An 11,186-nucleotide genomic window follows, 5' to 3' on the forward strand; every position below is an offset into this window, starting at 1 on the left:
TGGAGTATTATGGGTAGCCCTAGTCTGACACCCCCCCATGCCCACTTGGGTTCCCACACAGTGACCTCCAGGCCGGAGTGCCAGGGGTCTGAGGGGGAGGTCACTTGGAGGTCCCAGCCAAGTTCCCCTCGAGATCCCATGGAGATGACCTCCATAATTTGAAGTCCGAAGCTCTGCCCTCAACCGATCTCCAAACCCTCTTGTAACTCTGAGGGTGACCTCTCCCAGACTCCAGCACTGGGGCTCCCCGGAGTCTGGAGGGGTCGGACAACCAGACCACGCGCCCCACGCCCGAAGCCGCGGTCCCTGCGCCACCGGGAGAGGCCGGTGCAGCGGGCGACTCCCGGGCCGCTGCGGCAAAGGCTGGGCAGCCGCGCCCTCCCCCCGCGGTGATTCATCCCGCCCCCTCCCTCCTCCCTTTCCCTCCTCCCTCTCTCTCTCCCTCCTCCCTCCCGGGGCCACCGCCGCCGCCGCTGCAGTGCGCAGGAGACCGCGGCCCGCGCCCAGGCGCGCCGGAGCTGGAGCGGGGCCGGGGTCCGCGCACCTGGCGAATGTGTTCGGCTGCGCGCGCCAGCGCAACAGCCCGAGCAGCGGCCGCCGCCCGCGCGGCGGCGGGGATGCCCGGACACCGGGCTCCGGGGCTGGGCCCCCGGCGGTAACCGGAGCGGGGGGGCCGAGCCCCCCCTCCTCCCCCCCTCGCCGGTCCCAGAGCCGCAGCTGCTGCGCCCGCGCGCTCCCGGGGACATTCTGACCGCCGCCGGGTCCCGCCGCCTCTCGCCCCGCTGTTAATACCGGCGGCCCGGGAGGGGGGCGCAGCGTGCGCAGCGCAGCCATGGGGACGCTGCTGGCCTTCGTGGTCGGCGCGGCACTGGGTGAGTGCGCTGGGGGCGCGCGCGGCGGGGGGCACAGCTGGAGCACTGGCCGGGCGGCGGGATTCGCGCGCTGGACTCCCGGTCGCGGGCGGGGGCCGCCCTCACCCCATCCCCCGGCCCGGCTAAGTCCTCTTCAGAAGTTGTGCGCGCGGGCAGCGGGGTTCCGGAGGGCGCGGAGGTGCGGGTGGGCGCGAGCGGGCGGGGGCCGGGCTGGCACAGGTTGGTGGCTGCGGGCGCCCAGCCGGGGGCGAGGAAACGCGGAGTCAGCTGCTCCCGGAGCCCCGCAGGCTGCAATGTGACACCCACAGCCGCGGGAGGTGGGGGTTGGGGCGGGGGTGGAGGCGGCGCCCGGAGATTGGGACGGAGAGGAGAGACTGGGAGAGATGGAGACGGAAGGAAGGGGCGAGAGACACAGAAGAACTCCTGAGCGCTCCGCTGGGAGACTGGAGAGATGGAAGTAAGGGGGGAGCCAAGAGAGAGGGATGCAGAGTGCGCCTGAGAGAGATTGAGGAGAGAGAGTTAAGAATCTGAGAGGTGGAGCGAGGAAAAACTTGAGCGAGGCAGAAAGAGATGGAGACACAGGTAGACACAGGAAGAGATGGAGTTTAAAAAGGACAGGGAGAGGTGGAGTGAGAGAGCGAGAGGCCGGGAGAGCGTGTCTGAGCCTGGGAAAAGGACACAAAGTGGTGGGACCTTTAGAGAGACCCCTAAGAGAGAGAAAGAGGGGGAGACAAAGACAGAGGCGTTCAGGGAGATGGAAAGAGACAGCAGAGGAGGAGGGCAGGAAACCCCAAGATTAACAGCGGAAAGAATCAGGGACAAAGGAAAAGCCCCGGAGCTGGAGAGACATAGCATTAGCTAGTGAGCAGGAAGGAGGTGGCAGGTAAGAATGTGGAGGAGGGACTCAAACGGACTGGAATCCGGTGAGGGTGCAAAGGCCCTGGGGCAGGAAAGCGCTCTGAGGGTTTTGAGAAGCTAATAGGAGGTGGGATTGGCTTCAGGAAGTGAGGAGCCTGAGAGCAGAGGGGGCTGAGGCAGAAGTTGGGGGGGGCGGTGGACGACAGGAATTTATGGGACTGGGGAGCGGGGCTGGAGTGTGGGTTTGCCTTGGTTCCCGTGCCCACCTCCTTCTCAGGCCTTGCCTTCTCCCAACCCATTTCTCTGGGGCTGGCTGGTCTTACAGAGCAATAATGGTAGAACTGACACTGCCACCTTGAACTTCTAACACAGCTGGAAATCTGGTCCCACCACCTACACGCTGCAGTATTTTGGGCAAGTGGCCTTCTGAAGAAGGGGTACTTGGGTAGCAAAGACTCTGAGCTACTACTGGCCACAGTAACAGCCCTGTTGATTGGCGGTGTCCTGTGTGCCAGACCCCTTGCGACCTTACCTACCCTAAAGAACCTGCCCAGCAACCTCCAGAAGCAAAGACGATCGATTCCCTCACCATTCACAAACGGAAACTGAAGATCAGAGAGGATGAGGGACTTGCCAAGGGCACGTAGCAGGCGGCAGGGCCAGGTTCAGCATCTGGTTCTGGCCATTCCTGATCATTATTGAGGGGAAACAGATGGTTTCCGAGGGGCCCGAGAACTAACAGCCAGCGAGCCTGGCGTTGCCAAGGGTGATGGGTGCCCCGGCTCAACCTGAGCCTGCTGTCCCCGCAGTGTCCTCAGCTTGGGGAGGCTGTGTGGAGGTGGACTCAGAGACCGAGGCAGTGTATGGGATGACCTTCAAAATTCTGTGCATCTCCTGCAAGCGCCGCAGCGAGACCACTGCTGAGACCTTCACGGAGTGGACCTTCCGCCAGAAGGGCACAGAGGAGTTTGTCAAGGTGTGTGGGAGCCTGGCAGGGTTGTGGAGGGTGGGCGTCTGTGTGGGAGTTGGTGGGGGCAGGGTTCCGGTAGGGGTTGGTTGGTTGTTTGCAACAATGTGCTATTACTGATGACCTGGATCCAAATTCCAGCTCCACCATGACCGACTGGTGACCTTGGGCAAGTCATTGAGCCTCTCTGAACTTCCGTTTCTGCCTCCGTAAAGATGGGGGGCAGGTGGTCTCTAGCTCTGAGGTTTGCATGAGGATTGATTGAGTTCCTGCACCTGGCACATGGCACAAAATCAATGTCATTGCCATTATTTAGTACGAGCAAAAATGTCTCAGATGGTCATTATAGAAGGAAACTGAACTTTTTTGACCTCCTTTTTGCTATGTGTATTTTGAATTACATATGAGGGGGCGCCATAAACTTTGAGGACCTGCTGGAGAATTAGGGTCTACAGCAGCCAGCATCAGGCTGCCTCTCTCCCCGCCTGGGGAGCATATCTGGGGGCCGGAGAAGAATGGTAGAGAATGAAGGCCAGGAATGCCACGTGGGGGCTTGGGAGGATAACTGAGGAACGCATGGGTCAGCATGTGTGTGTGTCAGGGCTCGGGACAGAATAGAGGTCTTGGTGGGGGACTTGGCCCAGCGGTGACCCCGCCCCCACTGCCCCCAGATCCTGCGCTATGAGAACGAGGTGCTGCAGCTGGAGGAGGATGAGCGCTTTGAGGGCCGTGTGGTGTGGAATGGCAGCCGGGGCACCAAGGACCTGCAGGACCTGTCCATCTTCATCACCAACGTCACCTACAACCACTCGGGCGACTACGAGTGCCACGTGTATCGCCTGCTCTTCTTCGACAACTACGAGCACAACACCAGCGTCGTCAAAAAGATCCACCTTGAGGTGGTGAACAAAGGTGAGTGGGGCCCATGGGCAGCCAGATGGAGGGACAGATGGCGAGTAGGGGACGGGTTGGCTCCGCGCCTGGGCAGCGGGGGCGGGGAGCAGCACCTCCTTCCTGGAGTCCAGCTCTGGCCTCCATTTCCCTTCAGCCACGGGGAGGTCACAGCGGGCCTGTCCCGTGGAAGTGCTGGGTGCATAACTCAGCTCTCCCACCTGCGCTGTGTGACCTCCAGGCGGGTGCCTCCCTGTCTCTGAGCCGAAGGATCGTCCTGTAGCAAACAGGATGATAATAGTATCTGCCTCTCCTGGTGTTGTTGGAACCATTCTTTTTTTTTTTTTTTTTTTGCGGTACGCGGGCCTCTCACTGTTGTGGCCTCTCCCGTTGCGGAGCACAGGCTCCGGACGTGCAGGCTCAGCGGCCATGGCTCACGGGCCCAGACGCTCCGTGGCATGTGGGATCTTCCCGGACCGGGGCACGAACCCACGTCCCCGGCATTGGCAGGCGGACTCTCAACCACTGCGCCACCAGGGAAGCCCGGAACCATTCTTATGTCACAGGGAGGTGGTGAGGATTGAGCGAGATGCTGGGTGTCAGTTGCTGGTGTGTCTGTCACAGCAGGGCCTCAGCACACGGGGGCAATGGTGATGGTGCGTCTGATTGTCAAGTGGCCTCAGCCCTGCCTCCCTCTGTCACGTGGGGCAGGAGATAGGAGAGTGTCTCCTAGAGCAGTGCTCCTCGTATTTTACTGTGTGCACGAACCACTTGGCAGTCTTGCTGATGTGTCAATCCTGACTTAGCAGATCTGGGTTGGGCCCAGGATTTCATCTCCAATAAGCTCTCAGGCGAGGCCAAGGCTGCAGGTCTGGGCCCACACTGAGCAGCAAAGATCTAAGGTGTTGTTGAACCATTTCATCATTTTGGCTTCAGCTGCCTTGAACCCTTTTCCTGAACTATCTTCTGATTGGGTGTAAATTGGAATTTTCCAGGGCCCTATGGCCCATTGGCTTAGAGAGTCAGGGAGGTATCCCAGAACTTGGGCCACCAAAAAGCAGGGCAAGTGAGTCCCGAGGGGCCTGCAGTGCACACACATCATCACGGGCAATGTGCATTGGCCCACCCTTCCCTGAGAGGGGTGCTGGCTTTAGCGCCTTACATGGAGTCCATCATTGAATCCTCCCACCCACACTGTGGGGTAGAGGCTCTTCCTATCCCCATTTTACAGATGGGGAAATCGAGGCTCAGGGAGGTAAGATTACATAGCCAAGGTCGCAGAGCTGGGACCTGGATTTGAACCCAGCCAAGCCCGTGTGACTGTTGTTTCTGTTCTTGGCATGATTCACTATACTCTGTCAGCCAGAGCCTGTGGGTTTCTTTTGATAATTAGCATTTTTAAGTGTATTATCAAAGTGATCCAGCAGAATTCAATTCAGGAGACAAGTCTGAGTGACTCTTTGGCATAGGTCACTATGCTGAGTGGGCAGTCGCCCATGGATGTAGATGATGGAGCCCTGCCCGTGTGAGTTGGGGGGACAGCTGTAACAAAGACACCCCAAATACTGTGGCTTAACAAAATCTCTGTCAGTCCTGTCTCTCAAATCTGTGTTGAGGTGAAGGGTCAGGTGGTGGGAAGGCTCCACGATGCCCGTCAGGCACCCAAGTTCTTTCCACCTTTTGGCTCAGCCCTTGCTCACAATGCCGTCCTCACCTGCATGGTGGAGGCTGGACTCACGCACACCCGTGACCTAGTAGAGTCTCTGTTTTTTAACATTATCTACCACATTATACTGCCTCCCAGAGCCTGTGTTCTTTTTTTTTTTTTAATATTTATTTATTTATTTGGCTGCGCTGAGTCTTAGTTGTGGCACGTGGGATCTTTGTTGCTGCATGCAGGATCTTCGTTGCGGCATGTGGGTTCTTTTTTTTTAGTTGCAGCATGTGGGCTCTTAGTTGTGGCATGAGGGATCTAGTTCCCTGACCAGGGATGGAACCCGGGCCCCCTGCATTGGGCGCACAGAGTCCTAACCACTGGACCACCAGGGAAGCCCCCCAGAGCCTGTGTTCTTATATTTACGTAATGTAGAACTCTTTCTGTTATCTTCCCAGAGCCTGTATTTTCTGCATCCTCCACCATATCCCAGTATTTTTTATCCACCACATTATGGTACTGCTTTTTTAACATTACTCACTGTAGTGTAGTATTTTATATTATACTCTATGCTATACTGTTTCACAATACCAAACGTATAACTTTTTATCATAATCTATCATACCAGAGTATTTTTAATGTTATCAACCATATTATCACATTTTTATCATTAGCCACCATGCTATAGTATTCTAAAATATTATCAATCATACTGTAGTATTTAAAATTTTTACTTGGTATATATTCATCATCACCAATCATACTGTAGTATTTTTTTTAAAGAAAATTTTATTTTATATATCACTAGCCATGAATTTGTCATTAGTTATTACGGCCGCCAAAAAATATGGAACACTTCATGAATTTGCATGTCATCCTTGCACAGGGGCCATGCTAATCTTCTCTGTGTCATTCCAGTTTTAGTACATGTGCTGCCAAAGTGACAACATACTGTAGCATGGATATATTTTTTTAAGTTTATTTTATTTTATATATATATATATATATATATATTTATTTATTTATTTTTGGCTGCGTTGGGTCTTCAGTGCTGTGCATGGGCTTCCTCTAGTTGTGGCGGGCAGGGGCTACTCTTTGTTGTGGTGCATGGGCTTCTCATTGCGGTGGCTTCTCTTGCTGCAGAGCAGGGGCTCTAGGTGCGCAGGTTTCAGTAGTTGTGGCACGTGGGCTCAGTAGTTGTGGCTCGCAGACTCTAGAGCGCAGGCTCAGTAGTTGTGGCGCATGGGCTTAGCTGCTCCGCAGCACGCGGGATCTTCTTGGGCCAGGGCTCGAACCCGTGTCCCCTGCATTGGCAGGCGGATTCTTAACTACTGCGCCACCAGGAAAGTCCCAGCATTGCTATTTTTAACATTACATATCACTCTACAGTGTTTTTTCATTCCCTGTGATATTATTGTATTGTTAGCATCACTGGCCGTGCTGTATTCTTTTTTATTGTAATCCACTGTCTTACTGCAGTTTCAACATTGCCCATCATTCTGTATTGCCTCCTGGTAATGATCCCTCAGCAATGAACTGAGTCATTTCCAAATGAGGGGCAGTGGGCGCTGGTGGTGAGACCTTCACTGACCTGGCAGGGGTGCAGAAGATGGTAGGAAGCACCTGGGGGTCCCCCACCAGGGATGGGGCTGGCAGCTGGGGACAAGCTGGCTAATTCTATTTGGACACACCCGGTATGACGGGAGCAGGTGTTGAGGTGAAGCAGTCACTGAGGCTGGCGAGACATCTGGCCTGCAAAGGTGCAGGCTGGGCTTCAGATCTGGGGGCTGCCTGTGTGGGCAGGCAGGTGAAGCTCTCAGAAGATTTGGGGTTTTTGAAGAAATCAGAGGTCTCCCTAGAGAAGGTGCCTCTGCCCCTCAGTGTGACCCCTCCGCCTCAGTTCCTCATCTGTAAAGTGGAGGAGTCCCACCTCCTGAGATGTCTGTGTGGGTCCATGAAGACTGCACTGGACATATCCCAGCCATTTCCCAGTTTCTCTTTGGCTGGGGAAGCTTTCCAGAGCAGATAAGAGCTCGGATCCTACAGTCGGTTACACTTAGGGTTGAATCCTGGCTCTGACTGCAGTCCTGGCTGTGCATCCTTGCCCAGCACTTTGCCCTCTCTGGGCCTCAGTGACCTTGTCCTGCAAATGGGCTACAGAGCCATACCTGTCACTGTCCAAATCTGATTGGGAGAGGAGGAGATACCAGATTACCTAAATCCGTTTGGTCATTGAGTTCCAGGAGCAGGGGTGAGAATTCCGATGATTGAGCTTTATCCAACATATATTCAACTCAGTGTGCTTCCGGAGGTCAGCTGACGTGGGAAGGCTGGACTGTCTGTATCCTTGGGGTTGTTTCAAAGAGTCAGAGAGATGCTCAGATAAAGAATTTAGCACAGAGCCTGGCTGAGAGCATGCATTCACTGCATGGGACACATTCATGGTATCTTTGGAGTGAAAGAACGACGAACAGTTGAGGTGTGGAACCCTGTCCCCAGCTCCTCCTGCAGGGAAGCAGGGGAGAAGCATCCAGCCCTGCACCCCCCTTCCCTGTAGTCCAGAAAACATTGGTGCCATCTGCACCGGGTGTAGCAGCAGAAAGTGCCCGCTCCCAGGGGAGGAAGACTACATGGGAACAGCGGGGAAAATGAGATCCTGACCATCCAGAAGGAGGGGGCCAGGGATGAGGGGTGGACACTTGCGAAATCCGGCCGAGGACGCCACAGTGGCCTTCCGCTCTGGTCCCCTGGCTGAACGTGCTCCCTTTACAGTTTAAATTTAGGCTCAACGAAAGGAAGCTGGTGTTGGCAAGAGCCAGGGCTGCGGAAAGGATAGAGCGTTTCCAGAAAACGTCAGCGAATAGCCAACACTTACGCGGTGCTGACCGTGGGCACGTCCACGCATGTTACAGATGTTAACTCATTTTCTCTTCCCAGCAACCCTGTGAGAAGGCATGAGTATTATCATCCTTATTTTACAGAAGGAGAATAGAGGCCCAGAGAGGTGTAGTCATTTGCCTGAGGTCACACAGCTAGTAAGAGGCAGAGATAAGATTTGAACCCTGACAGTCTGGTCTCAGAGCCCCTGCTCTTAACTACTGTGCTGTACTGCCCCAATAATAACAGTAATAATATTAATAATAGTAAACATGTATCAAATGCTATGTATATGTCAAGTACTATTCTAAGGATTTTTAGAGCTTAATTCTCACAACACTCCCATGAAAGAGATATGTGATTATCAACTTTTTAAAATCATTTTTTGTTGTTGTTATTTTTATTTGGGGATTTTATTTTATTTATTTATTTTTGGCTGCGTGGGGTCTTCGTTGCTGCGCTCAGGCTTTCTCTAGTTGCAGCGAGTGGGGGCTACTCTTCATTGCGGTACGTGGGCTTCTCATTGCAGTGGCTTCTCACATTGTGGAGCACAGGCTCTAGGTGCGTGGGCTTCAGTAGTTGTAGCTCGTGGGCTCTAGATTGCAGACTCAGTAGTTGTGGCACGTGGGCTTAGTTGCTCCACGTCATGTGGGATCTTCCTGCACCAGGGATCGAACCCGTGTCCCCTGTATTGGCAGGTGGATTCTTAACGACTGCACCACCAGGGAAGCCCTCCACTTTTTATAGATGGGGAAACTGAGACCCAGAGAGGTTGAGTCACTTGCCCAAGGTCACACAGCTGGCAAGTGGTAGAGCCAGGATTTGAACCTGAGTCTTCTCCTTGTAGAGCTACAGCTCTTGGGCACCTACAACCACCTGAATGACACAGAGGACTCTCGAGTCACACAGGGAGGCAGGTTGAGGGTGATCCCGAAGCCCGTCCAAGGCTGGTTATTGAGAATCACAGTAACAACGATGACTCTAGGGAAGCAGCCTGGCCTTATTTGCAGACCAGGACCAGGGAGGTCAAGCCACTTGCCCAAGCTTGCAAGCTCAAGGCACACTCAGGCTGCCACCTGACCCTGCCTGGCCCCTGCAGCCAACAGAGACATGGCGTCCATCGTGTCTGAGATCATGATGTACTTGCTCATCGTGGTGTTGACCATATGGTTCGTGGCAGAGATGGTTTACTGCTACAAGAAGATCGCCGCTGCCACGGAGGCTGCTGCACAAGAGAACGCGTGAGTGGGGTCACTGAGGAGGGGGAGAGGCAGCCCAGGACAGCCAGTGCTTCCCAGAGGGGAGCGTGAGCTGAGTGGGGAGGTGGGCAGGGGAGCAGCCCAGGATGCCATCTGCCAGTCCTCCCCAGAGGGGACCATTTGGTGTCAGAGATGGGATGAGGTCCCAGCCCCTCCCCCCTCAGACTCTCAGCCCCCACTTCTGTTAGGACCCAGGGTTTGGGCCCAGCATCCTCTGCCCCAAAGATACAGGACTCCAGGCCCTAGCCCTTTTCCCCACCAGGACCCAGGAATCTGAACCCCCCAGTCCCTGCTCCCTCAGACTCAGACTCCAGGCCCTCAACCCCTTTCCCCGCTAGAACCCAGGAGTCTAACCCCCCAGGTACCTCCTCCCTCACATTCAGGACTCCAAGCTGCAGCCTGGGCCTCTTTTGGATCCCTGGGATCCAGCCAGCCAGCCCCCTCTTCTCTCTGACTGGAGCCCTGTGCACCTGGGACAGAGACCTCAACCCTCCTTGGCCTCTGGGGGGTGGGCCAGACCGACGGTGGGGTTGCTGTACCCCTCACCTTTGCCCCCACAGCTCGGAATACCTGGCCATCACCTCAGAAAGCAAAGAGAACTGTACGGGTGTCCAGGTGGCCGAATAGCCCTGGTAAGGTGGCTGGGCAGGCAGGGGCTGGAGGGCCTGGGAGGTGTCAGCCATTAGGTGCCTGATGCCCTGTCTCTCCCTCACCTTCAGGCCCTGGGCTCCGCCTCAAGGAAGAGCCAGCCCTAACGGGGAACATCCGGGTACAGCCTGCCCCCAGTGGGGGTTGGCCATTCCTGGGCCTCCACAAGCCTCAAAGTCCTGCCAACGGAGCCTCCAGGGTGGGAGGGGGCAGGGGGCTTGGCTCACACCCCTAATCCAGCCTTCTTCCTCCTGCCCCATCACCCGCCCGCGCCGTGCATGATGGGTAAAGCAATACTGCCGCTGCCCCCATGCCTGCTTCTGCTGCCTGTTTGGGAGGGGGCGGTGAGGTGGGGGCAGCGGCTCCGCACCCCTCTTTCTTGCTGATTTGCACACATTGGCCGCTTTGGACACGCACTACTGGGGCCCAGCCCCTCCCTGCCCCCTCCCCGCCCGGTGAGGGTTATGATGGGCTGGAACAGCTTGGGACAGGGGGTTCTGGGACCCACTCCGACCCCCAGCGACACTTCCTCTCCTGCTTCCTCTGGCTGGACCTGGGGTCTCCTCTCCCTGTGATGCACTCTCGCCCCAGCACAACCCGCCGTCTCTCACCAGCCTTGGATTGTGGCCACTTCGAAAGGGGCCCATTCAGCCTCGACTCTCTTTACACAAGTAGTTTTGTTCATGAAATAAAGATTCTTGGACTTGCTTCATAGTCTCTCTCGTGAGCCCAGTCACCTTCTATACCCGCTCCAGATCCAGGAGCCTCAATTTTTCTGGGGACCCGCCCTCCAGGGCAGGCAGCAGGGCCTCTCCGCACACATTCGGGGATAGGATGGTGGCAGTGTCTCAGGCTCAGTGCCTGCCTGAAGGCTCAGTGGGTGCAGCCACTTGACACTTGATTAATGTGTTGGGGTCTGGGGAGTCATTAGCTCAGCGGGGACCAGGAGTTTCGAGGGAGCCAGCAGGAGCCAAGGAAGCAGACTGGTAGCCGGTGTCGGGGGTGGGTGATGAGGGAAGGAGAGAGAGGGCCATGGATGGAGAGAGACGAGGAGAGGCTAGGGGCTGGGCAGTGCCAAGGCTGCACCAGTGTGACCCCCTGTGGGAAGCTCTGAGTGCAGGGGGTGCGAGGGGCGAGCGGGTGGGTCCGATTGTACAGGG

General features: G+C 56.0%; 1 protein-coding gene across 1 annotated transcript; it reads left to right on the plus strand.

The window, feature by feature from the left end:
- The first annotated feature begins 468 nt into the window (after positions 1 to 468).
- SCN1B (sodium voltage-gated channel beta subunit 1) lies at positions 469 to 10,694 on the plus strand. Its single transcript, XM_082606908.1, has 6 exons — positions 469 to 872; positions 2,540 to 2,706; positions 3,369 to 3,609; positions 9,219 to 9,360; positions 9,939 to 10,010; positions 10,098 to 10,694. The coding sequence occupies exons 1-5, from the start codon at positions 833 to 835 to the stop codon at positions 10,003 to 10,005; spliced, it is 657 nt and encodes a 218-aa protein (XP_082463034.1). The 5' UTR covers positions 469 to 832; the 3' UTR covers positions 10,006 to 10,010; positions 10,098 to 10,694.
- Positions 10,695 to 11,186: the final 492 nt, after the last annotated feature.

This window comes from Mesoplodon mirus, assembly GCF_964341445.2.
Source record: "Mesoplodon mirus genome assembly, chromosome: 19".
NCBI lineage: Eukaryota > Metazoa > Chordata > Mammalia > Artiodactyla > Ziphiidae > Mesoplodon > Mesoplodon mirus.